At 35.3% G+C, this 19,764-nt stretch overlaps 1 protein-coding gene across 1 annotated transcript; it reads left to right on the plus strand.

Annotated features, from left to right (window-relative positions):
* Window positions 1-1,412: 1,412 nt before the first annotated feature.
* LOC135681329 (mitogen-activated protein kinase kinase kinase kinase 5) lies at window positions 1,413-18,433 on the plus strand. Its single transcript, XM_065195749.2, has 32 exons — window positions 1,413-1,771; window positions 2,599-2,656; window positions 5,436-5,526; window positions 6,122-6,186; window positions 6,299-6,354; window positions 6,784-6,874; window positions 7,043-7,115; window positions 8,058-8,109; window positions 8,212-8,291; window positions 8,787-8,849; window positions 9,356-9,437; window positions 9,786-9,929; window positions 10,472-10,550; window positions 10,760-10,809; window positions 11,058-11,083; window positions 11,192-11,233; window positions 11,473-11,563; window positions 11,767-11,886; window positions 12,121-12,153; window positions 12,416-12,497; window positions 12,694-12,773; window positions 13,141-13,201; window positions 14,094-14,175; window positions 14,490-14,548; window positions 14,877-14,980; window positions 15,341-15,438; window positions 15,872-15,939; window positions 16,078-16,146; window positions 16,432-16,524; window positions 17,075-17,145; window positions 17,398-17,453; window positions 17,631-18,433. Exons 1-32 carry the CDS (start codon window positions 1,667-1,669, stop codon window positions 17,698-17,700), a joined length of 2,394 nt encoding a protein of 797 aa, XP_065051821.2. The 5' UTR covers window positions 1,413-1,666; the 3' UTR covers window positions 17,701-18,433.
* Window positions 18,434-19,764: the final 1,331 nt, after the last annotated feature.

Here is a 19,764-nt window from a genome sequence, read left to right on the forward strand (position 1 = left end):
AGAGTAGTAAGAAAAGTCAATGGACACAATAATTCATCCAAGTAGCTTTGGCCCTCCAGGCATTGGCCTTGTTACGAATTTAGTCGAAGAGAATTGCCAAGTTTAATGCTCGATCAAGATACATTTCATGATATTTTTCATTTAAGATCTTGTTTTCGATTTCAAGAGTCTCTGCAATCGATATCCTACTTATTTCGGTTTTCCTCTTCTTTTTCTATTTTATTTTACTTTTTTATTTTTTTTTCTATTTTTTTATTTCTCTGTTTTAGTTAGTCGTTTTGCTTTACCAAAAAACTTGAACTCTGCCCTGTTCATTTCAGAATTTCTGTTGCACAACGTATTAAATAAATTCCGAAAAATTCAAGATTTGTCATACATTCTGAAAAATGCAAAATTTTGTCTACTGAAAGCACAGTACAAATTCTGCAAGAAGACACTGCAGACTTTCCTATGCTATGAAGAAGCTAAAAATCTTGCAAAATGAAGACGCGAAACATTTGCTGCAATAACCATGTCCAAACTTTGAATGCCTTGAATAACACAACAGCGCGACAAAGAAATCAAAGAATCTAGCTTAACATAATGATAATAATTACTGAAGAACATAAATCCAAAAACGTTACACTTGATTAGAACAAAGTTTATCATCCCATTGGTCATTTACCTTTAAAGCAAACTGAGCTGCAGCAAAGGACTATGGTGTGAAGAATCCCTCACAAACTGGAAGTTATGCTTCTTAAGCATGGGGAAGGTTGGTTAGTTTTCCAAATCGCAATATTGTCAAAATGCTGAACTAAGCGATTTTCTTCTGCAATTTCAAAATGGTGAAGGACATGGGTGTTGTGGTACAGGCACCACAAAGCGTTGAGAAAAGTGAGGGGTCTAAAAAAAGGTGACATTTACATAGGTTAATCAGCAACCTCAATATTGAGGGCTCCGCTGATGAAATACGATTGGCCATTGCATGTACAGCCGTTTGACAAAAATTGGTTGGGTTGAAATACAAGGGAAAAAGTAAAGGGTTGGTGGCTACTGAGCTCACATGCAGGGGGCGCCTAAAGTATTTGCAGGGTGAGAGGGGTTAAATAAAATAAAATGTGGTTTGACTGGTGATTCGTTGGTAAATTTTTGCATTGTTGCCAAAATTTTGGGGCTATAGCCCCCCAGCCCCTTACCGCGGTGCCTGTGAACACGCCCTGATTTTGGCTTAGATAGTCATGAAAAAGTTTTGGAGAATAAAAACGAGGATTATATACTTTGCTTTTGAAAAGAACTTTTATTTTGTGTGTTGATTTTCTGTAACTATAATTGATTCATGCACTGCCCCCGGTGTAGACATATTTCCGCTTTAATCAATTGTTTGGGAACCAAGCCCATTATGTGGTGCGGTTTGATTCATTCCTCGATTCCCTGTGACGAGTAATTCTGACTGTTCACAACTTCCTTGAGTGGCCTTTACTGCGACTAAACTCCGAAGATCTTTTCTCCTACTGCATGAAATCACAGACCGACTGATTTAGCAAGTTTTTTCGCTGAATATGGAGGTTGGTTAGTGGCAGTTACAAGATTTTGTACATTGAATTGTTTGCCTTATTACTCCTGAGAAACTTGAAGGCCCTGGAAGAATCATTATTAAATGAAAAGTACCTTCAGCATTTGAGGCAAAATGAGTGCTGCACATTCTAGAGCAAACATTCTTCATAGGAATCCTGAGAATGACTTTGAGCTCATTCAAAAGATTGGTAGTGGTACTTATGGAGAAGTGTACAAGGTATCGTATGTTCTTTTTGTTTGTTAGAAACATGAAATGAAATGAAAGAGAACCCCAGAAGGAACACACCGAAGGTACACCAAAAACTGTTTTTCACACAGTAACCTCAAGCTAAGAATACCTTTTTCTCAGTATTACTGACAAGCAGCACCTTTTGGCATGGTTTTACCTACTTTTATAAAGGGACAATTGGCCGAAATCTAAAAATAGATTATGTAAAATATAGTTGCTAAGTGGAGTTAAATTGATTAAATATATAAAAAAATAGCTCATATAATTTATACATGGCATTAAAGCAGGAACGGTATGTCCTCACTGAAACATTCTCATAACCATTTCAAAAAAACTTTAGAAGCAACTAGTTTTTTGTAGGTTTTTTACATAGATTTATAGCAGAAGAAACATTCAAAAAATATTGATGTCACTTTCATCTCAAATTTTTAATAATCTGTCCTCTTCACTAAGATGTTTTAGACCCCTCTGGAACCTTCAGAATTAATAAGCCCCTAGCATAAATAGCACTTTTACAGTAATTATATTGTTTTCTATCATGTACTCAAATGTTTGCTTTGGTGTTAAATTCAGTATTGAGATTAAATGAACTCATTCTGGTACAAGTTTTTCTTCTTGTCTCATGTAATGGTGGTCTAAAAGTTCCCTGTTTGGTTAAACAATAGTTTAATGTTAGAAGTCATAATTTCAATTTGATTCTACAGCAAAACATTGAGATGCATTTTTGGTTGAGTGAACATTTTATTGGAAAATTTGTTTATTGTGAGGGTCAAATTTATCTTATGACAGTTTTAATTCCAATTTTTTTAATTGAGGCAAGAGTGAAAGCCACCGGCTCCATGGCAGCTGTAAAAATTGTTCACATTGATGCAGGTAGGTGTATTCCAAGAATGCTCATTTTACCATGTTTCATTCTGAGAATAAAGCCCATTCCAGTACAAATGCAAACTCTTACGAATAGCTTACATATATTTGTCTATTGCCTTATAATTACATGAATTAATTTTACAACATGCTATTTTATATGTGTATCCATTTCCATTTTGTTGCATCATTATTTCCTTCTGCAGCTTATTCACACCACAGAGATTGACACTTTAGGCAAAATGGAACAGAAAACCATTTTCCTTGCTTCAGTCATTGATCTCAATATTGAGCTTCCTAGGTCCTCATTCACAACTTTTTCACCACAACATTCAACCATGTCAAAGCCAATTTTGTCGGGGGCATCATCAACAGTTAGATCACTAACCAAATTCATTTTCTCACTCTTTTGTATCTGTGGCAAAAGTTGTCTCCCAAAATTGGTGTGACCCTTACTTTCCTTTTTTGATAATCCACAATGGATCATCTTCTAGCACTGCCTCAGCTAAGGCAAACTTCTTTGTATGGATCAGTGTCAAATTTGAATCTTCATGATCAAGGATAACAACTTTCTAATTATCCCCATACGACTGTATCAATGTCAACAATCGAATCCTCAACCTGCAAAATCCTCAAGAGCTTCTCCTATTAATTTTTTTAAATCAAACAGTTCTGTAAGTATACCATGGATAGTTATCAAGTACTGCCCCTTATTCCTTACCTGAACTCTTTATGCTCCCTTTATTTACAAAACAATTTTTATGAAAATTCATTTGTAAAGAAATGTCTCAGCCTCACTTCTGACTGATTATCTGATAATCATTGAATAGTGGGGTAGAGACCAGAACTGCACTGCCCACTGGGCCCTGGGAGCCCACAAACAAATAGGGCCCCAAGAATATTTCAGAAGTTTAATATGGTATTATAGGGTTTCTCTTGCATAAGTTTCTTATCAGTGTGCAAATGCAAGACCTTAAGGTATGCAAGCTTCAAGAATTGATATGGATGATTCCATCTTGTAAGAAGATACGTGGCACCCTAACTTCACAAAAGAAAAAAAGGATGCTCTTGACAATCTTATACATCTATCAAGCTATGTGAAATTATCAAATGTCTTTGCCAAAAACTATATACAATATACAACCTCTTACATTACCACTTATTTTATGAATGGAAATGAAAGAGCAGAGTTTTTGCAATCATGCTTTCCTTGAAGATCATTCTAGACTTAAAATAAATAAACATAGTTTATACAAGGCTTCAAATACTAAAAAACAACACATAAGAAAACATCAGAAAGGTGAACGTTATTGGAGACCTTTTTAATTATATAGCAAAAATCGCCAAAATTTCATAGAAAAGGGCAAACAGAAAGAAAATATTTAAAATCTTTGGACCAGTTAGAGAGGATGGAATGGTCCAATCTGCTGACAGATAAAGCAAAAAATGGATGATAACCATGATATGTTCGACAAAAACATTGAAACAGATTTTGAAATGTTCACCCAGAAAGCACAAAACGCTGAAGCACAAGAAACTACTGTACTTTACCTCCCTTACGGTTTTCGCTAGAAGCAATTTCAGCATTAATGTCAATGTACCTTGCCCAAAACGTGATGAAAATTCAGTTATTTGACTTCTTTTTCATTCACAACTCCAAGCCGTCCCAATAACTCTCCATGTCAGGACTTTGTCCCAATAACAGGATGTGAGAGATTTTGTCCCAATCTTAAGAAAACCCATCCAGTCATGTTGCATAGGCGAAATTGCTTCAAAGAGTGCATTTTCCAGCGAACTGGAATCACTCATATTTGAAAAATTTTTGCCACCTCGGGTAGTTCGAAATCGAGATGTTTTGTTACAAGGAACCTTCTCTTTTCATGAATTACACTGACTTTTATGGCTTTATTTCCCTTCTACAACTAGACCTTTCTATAGCATCCAATTCAAGCTATTGAAGTCATATTTCTGCTATAGCTAAACCTACATCTACATCTCTTAGATTGCAGCAAATCTATGTGCTTCACCCGACAGCAATTTCCAAGTGACATAAATGAATATATTTTATTTTTTTTCTACAATTTCACCAGAATGATTTATGTCTTGTGCAACAGCCACCTCCAGATCTTCAGCCAGTTGAGAAAGCACCTGCCCAATTTTTGGTCAAGCTCTCATAAAAAATCCTCCACATAGCAGCCACCTCCAATGAATGGCCAAACGACCACTTGGGAGTGCCCAGTGCCTTTTTTACCTCCATTAACAGCCAAGCAGGTTACCTTTTGCAAAGAAATGAAAGAAAAATACAATAAAATTTGTTTCTATTTAAAAATTATTTATGTTTTTTTAAAAAATCATTAGCTTTTTCCAGCTTTCTCATGTCCCCTTGTTTGCCACATCACAGATATTTCAAGTCCTAATCCACCCCTACAATTTATTTCTATAATATCCTAAATCATGACTTTGTACTACATGTAAGTAAAACAAGTGTATACATGCCATCCCCCTCTTCTGAATAGATTTTTTGCTAAAAAGAATATATATATAAAAAAACCTAAAGCCGTCACCTCCAAAACAACAGCCACTAAGCTTGGTCCCTAAAAGTGTCCACTATAAGACGTTCCACTGTACTTCCATATCGCTTTGATTAGTTTTGCATGCATCAATGTTTTCTTGATTTTTTTGCTTAAGGGGAATAATAACGAAATCCAATGTGACAAAATCCATGCAGTTTTCCTTTATTTTTGCCACTGTGCTTGTGAATGCTTAATAAATACAATTGGTTTTTTAGGGGATGATTTTGACATCATTCAGCAAGAAATTGTTCTGATGCAAGATTGCAAACATCACAACATTGTGCAATATCTTGGAAGTTACTTAAGGTATGTTCATTTTCCTGATGATGCAAATCGATGCTAAAAATGGAGGTTGCTCTTGATGGAACATTTTATTGAAGAGCAACAGAAAGACCCTAGCCTTTAACACCACATATCATGTTATATTGTGTTTATGTTTTTAAATGAAGCAATAACCATTTTAGCAATAATATACCAAAAATCCTCAAATCTCTCGCCCCTTGAATAAGCCCACCCTCGAATAGGCCCCCACCCTACAACTACAAATTGTCAATTTTATAAGCCCCCCCCCCTCGAATAAGCCTCCACTGCTACCCTAAATCCTTCAATTGGCCCCCTGGATTTGTTGATTGTTGCCATCTGAAGTTTCCTTTGGTGTTTTATTGAATTAACAAAAATCTTCATACTTTTGGTAACAATTAATGAAATGTTAATGAAGGAAGTCAAACTAAAATGTACAAAGTCTTTTAATAATGTTATCTTGATGTCTACTATAATTTTATAAGCCCCCCCCTTGTATAAGCCCCCCTCGAATAACTTAAGAGTTTTCCCACAAGAGAAATAATTTTGCTGATTTCGCAAACTTCATTTACCTTTATTTCTCTAATTTTGTACCTTTCAGGCGAGACAAGTTATGGATTGCAATGGAGTTCTGTGGTGGTGGCTCTTTGCAAGATATTTACCATGGTGAATTTTCCTTTTAATAAAGATAATTTATATGAAATTTATAAACATGTTTGAGTGTTATTTATGCATAATGTCGTCTTTACATTTTAAATAAATGTTTTAATCTTTGCAGTCACTGGCCCCCTTGCTGAAAAACAGATTGCATTTACATGTACAGAAATGCTAAAGGTAAACTAACCTTGCATGTTGTTGTGTTAATTTGATTCTTGTGTCTCAATAATGGGTAGATAAAGTATATTCAAGAGTTATTTATTGATAATGTATGACAGAATTGGATATAGGGAGCATGTTACAGAATATATTCATCATTGATAGATAGACAGTACATTATACAATGTCCAGAACATATTGCCCCTTTTGTGTATAGTAAAAAGCTGAGATCTTCAATTATATCACTTGGATTTTGTCACTATGAGTTAAAAGTTTCCAGAAATTTAGAAAAGAGTACTAACTATCACACTATTATTAAGAGAACATGTTGTCAAGTTATCATTTGCAGTTATCATTTGCTTTTCTTAATCATAATTTCCTGGAGAGTTCTAAAGATTATTCTAGATCTAGCATCATTGATAAAATTTGTAACTTTTAATCTTCTAGGGTTTATCATATTTACATGGAAGTGGTAAAATTCATAGAGATATCAAAGGGGCCAATATATTGGTCACAGATGATGGCAACATCAAACTAGGTTGGTATTCTTGACCCTTTGCTACAGCTTTGAGAAATACTATTTAAAATAACGATCTTTGTTAGGACTAAGACGTTGTACAAGGAGTTTTTTCTCTATATACTGTGACTCTCCTTTATAGAGATCTTTCTGAACATATATCATTAACTTTTTGGTGCATCCTTTTAGCTGATTTTGGAGTCTCAGCACAGATCACTGCTACCCTCAATAAACGAAACTCGTTTATAGGAACCCCATACTGGTATGTTGCTTATTATATAATGGAACTTATTACTGTTTATATCTGAGATCTTCTAATTGTCTCAAGAAATGGCAAGTGAGATTCCGTTTCAGGAGAATGAAGAATAGTTTGAAGAATCTTGCACACAAACTTTTCGTGGTACAAAATTTGAAAATGGCTTTGAAAAAAGTATACAGTCAGACTTACTTAAGCTTTCTTCCTGGCACTCTTCAGAATATAAAACGTCAGAACATAGATCAAAACACTAAGCTAGGAAATATATATAGCCAGTTGTGGATCGAAAAAGGCCAATCAGAAACGTGAGCACATTACTATTGAGGTTGCCCAATCAGTGCCATTTGCCTTTTGAAAATGCTACCAATGGAGTCCTATGGTGAAAACGAATTCTTTCTGTTTACACAATAGCAGTTTTTTCATGCTCATGTAGATAAATTCTAAAACTTGTTTACGGTACCAAAAAGGCCCTTCCATCCATTCAAAAGGATTGCGTTTCTATCCTACAACCCAAAAGAGGGCAGCATTTACTGGAAAACCCAAATTGTGCAAAAAACTATAATGGTGACATGTTTCGGATTATTGGTAAAGCCCGATCGTTTTTCCATCTAACAGTTTTTGAATCTATGTAGATAAATCTTGAACATATTGGACAAAATTTTAACAAACATCTTTGAAAAAATAACATGCTTGTAGGAAGACTTCAGAAACATAAAAATAACTCTCCAGTGCAAGATACTGAATAAAGACCTATGTAAAAGGTACAGTGGATGGCTGTAATTGTTAAAGTCTGTGTTAAGAGGGTTTTCCTGAAGGGGCAAAGTCCTTCCATGTAATGAAATTGAGATGTTAAGGTATCTTTCTTCACACCAGATGAACTTTGTCGCTACATTTTAATTACTGTATTTAGTGAAGGTTACTTTTATGCTGTTTTATTACAAATTTCAGGATGGCACCCGAGGTTGCTGCTGTTGAAAGAACTGGAGGATATGATCACCAGGTAACTTTTTACTTATTGCATATTTCAGCAAATATATTGTAAAATAAACTTTGAAAATGGCATTCATTATTGAATATTGCAACAATTTCATTTCTGTTTTAGTGCGACATTTGGGCAGTGGGAATAACAGCTATCGAGTTAGCGGAGCTTCAGCCACCTCTGTTTGATCTGCATCCAATGAGGTTGTTGTCATTACTAAATAACAAATCTTGTAGGGGGGCATAAGTTCAGTGGGTATAGCTTTACAGCCAAGTCTTTTGGGGTATTCAAAAACACATTCCTCATTATTTTTTCACTTGAACTTTGTCAGCATATGTCAGCAATACATGTAAATTGAAAATATTTCTGCATGAGGTTTTTGTACTATTATTAATTTTTCTAATTGTTAGTTTATTTCTAATAGTTATTGGCATAAGATTAATGTTGACAAATAAATTAGTCCAAATTAGACAAATAAATAGCATAAAAGTGACAAATAGTTCTTTCATTTTAACATTAGTAGCTGAAATATTGGCTTTAAGTGGAGACATAGCAAGTCTGACATTTCAAAATAGATCGTGATTCAAGCAACAATGTTATAAATTGTTTGTGGAACTTTTGCTTCATACCCCCGTTTATTATGGCATCTGTTTCACATTATCTTAGATGTGGCACCAGTAATAATTTATTTGTTGTAGAGCTCTTTATTTGATATCAAAACGAAACTATACACCACCCAATGTCAAAGAGAAGAATAAATGGTTAGTCCATTTTCATAACAATTTCATCCTTATAATATACTCTTAACTCATATTGGAAGGCTCAACCCTCATAAAACAAAGTTTTTGTTAACGTTGTGAATATGAGGATTAGCATTAACGGTGGACTGAAAATGAGCATGCCATTCACCTTTTAGATTAAGAGGGAGCCTTCAATCCTTTTCCAATCATCTTTCGTGGAAAATCCCTGTCAAGTGTTTGTTGGCATGACATCAATGATAACATTTCATATTTAGTCTGCTTTTTGCCATTGTTTTTCTAATCCGAGCAACTATATCATGATCCCAAAGCTGAGAAACTCCATTATAGATAGTGTGTTTTTCTATACAAAGCGCAATTTTCCTTCCACCCCTTCAGAGAAAATAGCATTTCTGGGCTACTTGTATATTTTCTGAGCGATAACCCTTTCTGGACATAAGAGTTATGAGCATATATTACCATGTAAATCTGAATTGTCGCTTTGCATCGCTGTGACTTCATTTTTTTAGGTCCTCTGATATGAGGGACTTCATTAAGCAAACACTGACAAAGAACCCAAAGAAGAGACCACCAGCTGATAAACTATTGCAGGTATTTTGCAAAAATCGTTCTTTTTTCCATTTCAGTTATTCTCCCCTTTTGAGAATTAAAAAATCTTGGTTTATATATAAGTTGTGCAAAATGCCTGGCAAAAACGTATTTTAAAGGAAAAGAATAAGATTGAAGCTACTAGAATAGAGCCTTGATCTGATATTTAGGTCGCATCGAAGTCAATGATGCATTTATCGAGTTGTCTCTGGTAGAGACTATTAAAAAACTCAACATTTGAAAGCGAAATTGCTGACTCTAGTGTTAAAACTTCTGTTTGTTGTTAACAATAAGGGAAATCTCTGAACTTCCTTTCGCGTAGTTTTTGGTATTTGTTTTTTTGCTTTCCAGCATAACTTCTGCAGTTTGGGTGCTGGCGGTAGAAAATTTGTCGTTGAGTTATTATCGAGGCATGCGCAGCTAAAAGAGAAAAAGCAGTTTAGATACAGTGGTGAACCAGAACCTGAGTCTGTTGAGCAAAAGGAACAAGAAAAGGTACTTGTGGTCTAGCAGCGAGTTTTAACTAAAAGTATCTATGATGCACCTGTTTGACCAGTTCTTAAATGATTTTAGCCGGAAAACAATCGAGGAGCTGGTTGACATGGAAGCAAAAACATTGGTTTTTTGGGCTTCATTTTTAGTCGGCAACTTATTATCTTGCCGACCACCCATCCAGCGCTTTCTCTGATACCAGTGATGATTTACATTTGCCTCTGAAAATTGGGAAAAAGGTTTCTTGCATTTTGCGGAGGGCCCCTTTGCTGAAGGATCAAGACCCATTTATTTGAAAACAATAAAGAATTACCTGAGAATAAAAAAGAAAAATGAGTATTTTTTCCCGTCTATTTCTCAAGTTGATTAACACGGAAGAAAGTTTATTTGAAGATGAATTAAATTTCGACTTTTTAAGATATGGTCGAATGCAGGTGTAGCTGAAATTTGTCAAAATTTGATGTGGAATTCTCTCAATTGTTCATTGTCTTGTTCCATAGTTTGATGTCTGTTTGAATCTTTTAAGCATCTTTCTATCTATCTAGTCGGAAAAAACAGTGAAGAGAATTAAGTCAAAGAAAAATAAAAAAATGAAAGATAGGGCTGAAGCTGCAAACGTTGACAGTGAGTCGTGTTTTACTATCTATTGGAATTTTTGTTTTGTTGAATCCATTATCGATATAAGTGAACTTCTAATTGCTAAAAATATATAATATTTTTATAGTGTAATCCAATAGCAATCATGTCATTCCTTTGCTTATTTTTACATTTTTCTAGATCTCAATTTAAGATTTCATGTTCGTTTGTTTTGAGCTATTAACCGTTTATTTTAGTGCCAGAAAACCCATCACCAATTAAAAAGGAAGTTGATCCAAGAGAAGACGTAAGTTATCAGTCTTAACTCTTTTCCAAACCTCTTATATTATTGCTTATTTTTTATTCCGCAATGCCCAGTGTAATACTTCATGTAAGAACCTTTCTTTTAATTATTTTTCTCCATATCATATTTCAGCATTTCTCTCTTTCCATCAGCCACGTGAATGTTTTTGCAGACTTCTTTGCATTTAGCTTCGTAGCAAAAAATTGTTATTGGCTAAAACTTAGCATTTTAATGTTTTTGTTTTCTTTTAGGGAACATTCAGAAGGCAATCTAAGATGTAAGTGCATGGCCTTTCTATTTCTCTATTTCTGTACAAACTTATTTTTATTCATCAAAAGCTATCATTTTAATCGTGGACCATGATCTAGTTATTTTCTCCTTTCAGTGACGACGCAGGAACATTAGTGGTGAAACATCCAAGCCAAAAGTAAGTAACTGGAAACTATAGATTCCTCGATTAATCCAAAATTCTATTAATGTTTCATAGACCAACATCCCATAAAAACTGTTATTAAACTATTTCTATCTGAATACCTTTCTGTCTACCCAAAATGAAATTTTATACAGGACCATTTGACAAGTAAAAGGTATCTCTTGACGTTTATTCTAATCAAGTCTTCGAGACTGTCTTTTGTGATCTTACCCAATGCATTTGCAAATTTTCAGCGATAATTCTCAAGAAGGCAGCACAATCAAAGCAGCTTTGAGACCAATGCAACCATTGCCTAATGATGCCGCACCTCCAATACCGCCAAAAGTACGCCCCAAAAATATCCTTTTTTACTCAATTTTAGAAAATATTTCTTTTCATTCTAATCTTGGTAACTATATTAAGATCATCATGTAAAATGAAGTCTATTGTGTTTAAGCAATTTCCATGACACTCTTGATATCATGATTTCCATGAAAGCAAAACAGAAAGTTTTGTGTTATTTAACATCCATTCAACGTTTATTGTAGACCATTACACGAGATAGAGGTAGCCCTGAGTTTCACGCTCCCCCCGTCCCTCCAAGACCACGTGGTGAAGACAGTGAAGAAGACCCACCTCCACTTCCGCCAAGAAAGCCCTCCGCGAGGGTATGTACCTTCGAAGCTACTTCGCAGTGGCCACCATTTCTTTTTCCCATATAATTTCTTTGTTTTTCACCAGATGGTCGACTGTAATGTTATGTTATCTCTGTAATGCTAATCTGTATCGAGTTTATCTGCAATTTCGAACGTGCGAAGAAGCAAATTCTAAATGGTTTACTGAATTTCTTCGACGAGCTTTGTTCTTGTATCATAAACTAAATTGTTTATTCTATCTTTTAGCCTGGCTCACAAGCTTTTATCAATAACACTCCAGTAAGTATCCTTTGCAACTTTTATCGTGCAGTTTGGAAACTTTGACATGGATTAGCTTTTATTTCCATGAAATCGACCTAAGTTAAATTATTAGAAGAGTTCTTTGTTTTGTTTGTAGAGTTGCCGGGTGTAAACAATAGAGGGCTGATAAACCCCTCCATTGACACAAGAAGGGTTTTTTTCAGAGCTCGTTCCAAATTTAATATATATTTACATTTAAAGGAACCATTTGTATTTATTGTTTATTTTTTTAATATTTTAGCGAAACTGCTTTACGAAGGTGTTTAATGAGTGCCCGTTGACCATTCACTGTGCTAGTAGCTGGACACATCCAGAAAATCGAAGTATGTATGACTGTCTAATGGATTTCTTCTCAACAAGTTACATCTGCACAATGCTTTCCTTCCCACTTTATTCAGGAAACTGGTGGCTAAAATGATTGCATCACCAATTATTTCGTCCTATTCTTTAGATAATTTGCAGATTCGCTTTTATTTCAATGTCTATTTTTGTTGTGATCATTGAATATCTACCCTGCAGATCACTTCCTTCTCTTTGCATCCAGCGAGGGAATATACAGCCTTAATCTTGATGATACATCAAACGTCGAAATGGTTCAAGTGAGTAGTGACGCTAACTTTCTTTTCATACTAATACATGTGTTTTTGTCTGATCACACTGCATGAATTGTTCCGTAATCTGAATCCGATTAAACGACTTAACATTGACAGCATCCTCCTATCGACATGCCGCTACCATCTTTTCAGGCAAATGTCCTTGTTGATTTTTGTTTTTACCCTCTTCGACAGCAAAATTTTCCCTCTTACCCTCTTTATAACGAATTATGATAGCAAAATTGGGGTTAATATTGCCTCCCCCTCTCCCCGATTGCAAATGCAAAACCAAATGCAGAAAACCTACACAAGCATGCTTTAACGTCATCCTAGTATCCTGAATAAGTTAATGCCATAAATCTTTCCTTTCAAGGTTTATTTACAGCCATGCACCTGGTTGTACGTCATCAAGAATATCTTGGTCTCTATATCAGGTTTGTTGTAAATAGCTCACACTGTTCAAGGAGAGATAGATTTTGATAAATTCTCTTTGATATAAACTTTATGTAAACTTTAATAGGAACAAGCAAATGATATTCATCTTTTAGAATTAGATAATGCTGTGATGCTACTGGTTGTCGTTACGTATTCGCAAAAGTATTTGTCTGAGAAGGGCTTCTGCTCCAGTATTTACCCAGTAAACTCACTAAAGGAAATTTTACCCACACAATACAAGTTATTTCTCTATTTCAAAGGAAAAGTTTGAATATCGCATTGTCTACATGTGTCTAATAAATTGATTTATTTGTTTATATAACCAAAGGTTCAGAGAAAAACTAAATATGTTTCTTTTCATCATCTCCAAAATAATTCCACCCGCTCGGTTCAAGAGCAACATTTCAGAAGGCGCCTTTCTTTCTCTCTTTGGATCCAAGGATATACCACCGATTTCCGATTTTGCCAGTGCGACTCCTATGTGCGATAAATTTATCCTATGCGGATAAATTTTACCCTCATCAAAATTAGTTCAGATAGGCGTCGCGTTTACACTAGACCCACACTGTCCGCACAAATTTGAGAGCGGCTATTCGAACAAAATTAGTTCACCTAGGAAAGTGGATTAATTTAGTTAGGATAGTTTTGTGGTGCAGTGTAAACGCTTTTATCCGTAAACGGGGTCTGATTGTCATTAAGCCCTTAAATGAGATTATTAATCGACGACTAGAAAGATACCAATGTCGTGTATCAGTGACGTAGGTATGTCATGTGCCTTGTCAAAATCGTTGTCCCCGAAAAGAGTCTCCTGTTGCTTATCTGTACTCTCTTAGCTCTAAGATTCACATTGAAACACAGGATTTTCATTTGTCCTTATTTTTCATCCTACAGGTTCGCCTCCAAGCATCTATATGCATAATTTGATGGCTCTTTTTGCTGCATCTTCAGGGGAACAATATGTACCGCAGCCAAGGTAAGTAACATGTAAGAGAACGCAAGCCATTAGCTCCTTTGCTTTTCACCATTAGAGTTGCCAATGAGCTGGAAGTTTTCAGAATCAATTTATTATTGATATAGCTTTATATTTAATCAAGACAAATAAAAAATTTTTTGATGATCTAGTGTTAACCTTTCTACCTTTAAAAGCTAATTTTCACCTTAGCACAAACTGCAACTCTTTCATTGCCCAAGTCGATAGCGACACAACAATCTCTTTTATGTCTCTCGATTGGCAGTATAGAAATCGTAACTGTATTCACTTTTCAAGATGCTTTTTTATTTCTTCAGGGAAATCCCAATGACAAGCAAAGTTACTGGAACTCAAGGTGTACGCAAATGCTGCGTTGGTACGAATTACCCTCCTTTCTAGTTTGTTTACTTTCTTTGACAAATCGATTGATAGAACAATCCCATTAGCAAAGATTTCTTATTCGCCAACAAAGTGCGTGAAAGAAGGTAGATTGCTTTGGGTACTAAACGATTCTTATAAATGAGACTAGTCAAGCGGGACGCGAGAATGGAATTAGACAAAGCGGTGTTGCAATGGTGTGGTTTAAATATGGACTAGAAGAAAGAAACTACTGATATCGAAATTAAAACTCCACTTGCCATGTTGACGGATTTTTACCTCTATGCATTTTTAGAGACGCATCTTTTGTCTGTTTCCAATTTTAGTTCACAACCCATACAACAACCAGATTTACATGTGTGCTGCGCTCGTCAACAGTGTGTTGCTGTTGCAGTGGTACGAGCCTTTGCAGAAATTTATGACTGTTAAGGTTCGTCTGCTACCATATATAAATATAACCTGTTTTTATTTGTCATTTTTGTTCGAACCCTCATTGCGTCAATACAAATATGATTAGTTTGATTTCAATTTTTAAGTTATTGAAGTAGGTGAATTTCTTCTTCGTTTTAAAAAATGTCAATTTTCGTGGAACGTAATTGTCTGAAAGATACAGAATGCGTAGATTTACAGCATAAAACTGTTACACTAGATTTGTTATCTCCTACTTGTCCATAAATAGACCATATATTGTTGTGTTTGGTTACACACATAGCAATTTAATTTTAGTTGTATTCATTAAGAGTTAGGAATAAACATTACTTCAAATAACTCAATTTCTTCTGTTTTCCAGAATTTTCCATGCAATCTCCCAGACAGTCTGAATTTGTTTGAAGCAATCGTGATCAAGGGATCTGAATACCCCCTTGTTTGTCTAGGAGTTTATTTGAGGTAATCCCTATTTTGTATACCTACTGGCAGTTTGCCTTCATCCGCCTCTTTCTTTTTCGTTGGCCTTGTACACTGGCTTGCGTTCTGTAGCCCTCCTTATATGAGGGTGATGTTGAAACAGCATTGCAGAGGTTGCATTTCGATTCTTTTTAGAGTTGTTGAAGTTATTTCTAATGTACTGAACCGTAATTTTGTACAAATTTATAGCATCATCAAACACATTCAGTCGTCAGTTTGCTGTGGTCTCGTATAATTTTTTCAGAAGATCCAATTTATTAACTTCATTGTTAAGATGAACCTTTTTTCACTTGCGCAATTGTGTATTTTTACTTTTTAGATTTAAAAGTTGTGGATATGTTTTCCTGATTATTCATGTAAATGATTTTGCATTTTTGTAACTGCTCTTAACAGGCTAACTTTTTATATTTTGCAGGAAAGATGGCTCATTTTTCTTTGATAAAGTAGATTTGAAGGCTGCTTCGAATTGGTTTCTTCATGAAGGTAAGTGCATCGGATTATTGTCAGTGAAGTGGAAGTGATAATTTTCGTTATAGCTGCTTTTAAATGCAGCCTTTCGTTTATGTGTTTTTTGCAATTATGTTTTTGTCTTTTGTGACACGTTTTGCTTTATTTATGCAGACTCTAAGCCTCTAGATGTAACCACATTCTCGCAGCTGGAAAGAGATGTAATTTTGATATCATATGGAAGTAAGTTCTATCATGTTTTGTAATCAAACTTCTATTTGCAATCATTACTCTTTGCTATATTATTTAAAATCCCCTTTTGTTCGTTTTTTAAAAATATTCAAACGCCATGTTCTTATCCCAAGACCTCAACCCCGCCTTTCTTGAAATAAACATGAAGGCAACTTTGAGGTTGAGTTTTATATTTTCTGTACATGGACTACATATTTGAAAGCTCACACAAAGCTTTCTGTGTTGTTTCTATTTGAGCATGCCACATTTTTCTTAATAGTCCCTTGATTTCTAAAGGAACTGTTGTATTCGTCAATGTTGATGGTCAGAAGAAACTGATAAGGGGTCACGTGACACAGTTAGAATTTGACAATGATGTTGAGAGCACAGGTGAGTGTTACAACTATGGGTATTAAGTGCTTAAAGAAATATCAGGAGATTCTGTTTGTTGCAAATGATCGGTTGTCAGCGATTGACCTAGGAGATTAAAGTGTTTATTAGCAAGGTGGATTTGCCAGAAAAAAGCGATAGATGACTTAGGTCGGTCTTGCTTCTTGCTAGGTTTTGAGCTCGCCTCATACTAGTAGACTTGCACCCCTCGACTCACTCACCTGATCTGTACGAAGACATTCGCCTTATGATTGTGAATATGGACTCCGATCAATGTAGCACCTTTGGTTGTGTTTATTCTGCTACCTTTTGTTTTTTATAAAAACTCATTAGACTTAGGCCTCCGATTCCTCATCTTTAATCATTTCCCCTGGTTATTTCTCATTTGTTAACAGGGATGCAACAGATTTTCAAAAGTATCTTTTCTCATTACAATCGCTTTTGATAAGCTGGTAAACAGTAATTTTTATTAAAATGCTTGGAACGTTCATTTTTTATCCTTCTCTGCCAACCTGAAGATACAATTCATCTTTTATTTGCTTTGATTTAGTCTGCCTTCCTGGAGGTGTGCTTACTTTTCATAAATATGGAATCCAAGGGAAAAGTCTTTTAGATGGTCGTGTAAGTATATAATTTATGAAACTGTATTTTTCGTTGTTGCGAATAGTTTCAATTTATTCCTGAAGACTATATTGTAACAATTTCCTGAAGAAATAATCAGGAAAGAAAATACAATATTGGTTTTTACATAATGTTTTAAGAACAATGATTTGATCCACTTTTCAAATTTCATTCTCTTGTATGCATTAACCGCTTATCTTTAGCTCGTACATTAAATCGCAAAAACTCACTTCCTATTTTGAAATCTTTCAGCCAACTGGCCAGTTCAACGACACTACCAGACTTTATCGTCTTCTTGGCTCTGATAGGTAAGCCATGAAAATTATACAACCCACTATCCTTGTTTTCTTTTTGAAGGGAACTGAACTGGAGGGAATTTTTAACAATTAGTTACATTCATTGAAAACGGTTTTTTGGCTCCTCTAATTGAGTTCATTAGTCCCTATGTCGCCTTGAACCTGTTGAATTACTGTTTTGCCTTCTAGGATTGTTGTCATGGAGAGTCGAATTCCTGAGGAATTGTCATCAAATTTGTTCATCCTGGCCAGCGGATAGTTCACATGAGACTCGAACCAATTTCAAGCCTTGATCATGTGATTCTCGTGAAACAGAATTATTGAAGTACAGTCTATAATTATAGCAAAAAGCAAATGGCAAGGCATATCTATTTCCCGAATCCGATTGTGATTTCCACATGCATTGCTTTTGGCACAAACGCAGCGAAGTCTATGCCTTGTTCAGGTCAAAGGTGCAGAAAATAGCTCGACATTGATATATGGCGTAAAGCCATATCTGTGATTTTTATATTTGTAAATTAATGATAATGTTTATCTTTTGAAGAAATTAGCACATTTTGTTACTCTAAGTTTGTTCAGTAAACTCAAGATAATTTTTGTATCTATTTTTCTCTTGAGGGAAGATGTAAGTGAAAGAGGCTAGCTATTTAGAATTGTATTGGTTGATTGACGATCGACAGGTTGAAGACGTGTAAGAAAAAGGAAAAAAGGCCTAAACTTATCACTAGCTTCAGTGGGTATTAAAAGCAAAGCTGCTGCAAAACTGAAGCAAGAATAACGACTTGTTACAGCGGTTTGGTCGCTTTGAAATGCAATTTTTTCAAATAATTGCTTGGTGTTGATCATCTTTTGATAAGCATGCTCCATGTTATGTCATTGTTTTTGACAGAACATAAAATCGTCATTTTGCACCCTGTAGTAGAGAATTTGTATGTTATTCGGCTTTAAAGTGGTAATTCGGAGATCTTTGAAAAATAAATTGGCTATTTGCATTTTTTGCCCCCATTCTTGCAGCTACGTCATTTGATAGCACCTGTTTTTGGACATTGAAAATTTGATTTTAGTGTACAAATTTTTGACAAAGAAAATCTTAATCTGGCATCAGTAAATATTTGGATCTTTATACTTTTCACGCGTACCCGTCTGCTAGTCCAAGCCTACTTATTCCTGTATATTTTACAAACGAAGTTTGATTTGGCTGAACAGCCCCGTGCTAACAGGCAAGTCATTTACCCAACGATAACAGTTTCAATGTCAGCTCAACTAGGACGAATGGAATAGAGGAGCTGCTAACTGTCTATTATACCATAACAAAAAAGTGAGTCGGGCACTACTCAAGGACTACTTTAAGCCACCGCCGAACCCCCTCCCAACCATTTCGAAGAGTAACTTTTTCAACTATTCACTTGGCAGAATTTGCTCTCGGCTTTTAGCACTTGTCTGTCGGGTTTTCTAAATAGACAGCGTTTCATAGCAAAACCTTGTACAATTCGTATTAATTTTGACACAATCAAAAAGGAAACATCCCAGTCGTCTTTGATAGTCGATTGATTTTGCAGTGCTCCTTTGTTTACTTTTTTATTGCTTGAAAAATATTTGAACATTTGATTAAGATTCAGTGAAAATTGTCTAACCTTATTTTAATGTAAAGCTTCTAGAACTTCAATCGGCATAATTTGTTCAACTGGAAACGTTAGTTCATTGCAATCTAACTATTTATTACATTGTATTTTACAAGCTAGCATTTGTGCTTAAATAATCCAACAGCTTTCCGGGCCTTTTGGTACTCGGGGTACCAAGAAAGACTCTAGACCTTTTCTCTTTTTTTCGTGGCTTCTTAGAACAGCAATGTAAAAATGAATTTTTCTTATCAACAACTTACTACTCTTTTGACTGATTCTGTGTGACACGCACGCTGCTATAGCGTAACAAAATGATACCTTTCCCTCGATCCAAATAGCCTAACTTGTGCAATTAAACTATGGGGCGCATAAATTCGGGCGCGAAATAGAAGATAAGAGTGGAGAAGTGGAGGAACTCTCAGATATAAGCTCTTTTGCTTCTTTGTTCTTATCCTCTATCTGGAAACGAGATAGGAGGCCCTCTTCTTTTACTTTGCTGAAGGGCTACCAAATCCTCTAGCGTTGCCCTGATTCATCCATCTTGCTTCAAAGCAGAACGATGGAACTTTTGAGGGATTAGCCCAAAGTCGAAAAATCTTGCATGACTGAATTTTGCTGGGCACTTAAATTCAGCATGGTTTGTGCAGATACTACTTCCAGATGTGCTAAAGCTTGCCATCTATTATAACTATCTATTATAA

The sequence above is a fragment of the Rhopilema esculentum genome, chromosome 12 (assembly GCF_057945365.1).
Source record: "Rhopilema esculentum isolate cy_ngs chromosome 12, ASM5794536v1, whole genome shotgun sequence".
Classification (NCBI taxonomy): domain Eukaryota; kingdom Metazoa; phylum Cnidaria; class Scyphozoa; order Rhizostomeae; family Rhizostomatidae; genus Rhopilema; species Rhopilema esculentum.

What these genes read in the sequence shown, in the direction of transcription:
- LOC135681329 (XM_065195749.2), top strand. Translation starts at nt 1,667, where the DNA reads ATGAGTGCTGCACATTCTAGAGCAAACATTCTTCATAGGAATCCTGAG. An exon ending in GTCAAAGAGAAGAATAAATG is followed by an intron (nt 8,850 to 9,355) that starts GTTAGTCCATTT and finishes TCATTTTTTTAG; the next exon opens with GTCCTCTGATATGAGGGACT. An exon ending in CGTCTTCTTGGCTCTGATAG is followed by an intron (nt 17,454 to 17,630) that starts GTAAGCCATGAA and finishes TTTGCCTTCTAG; the next exon opens with GATTGTTGTCATGGAGAGTC.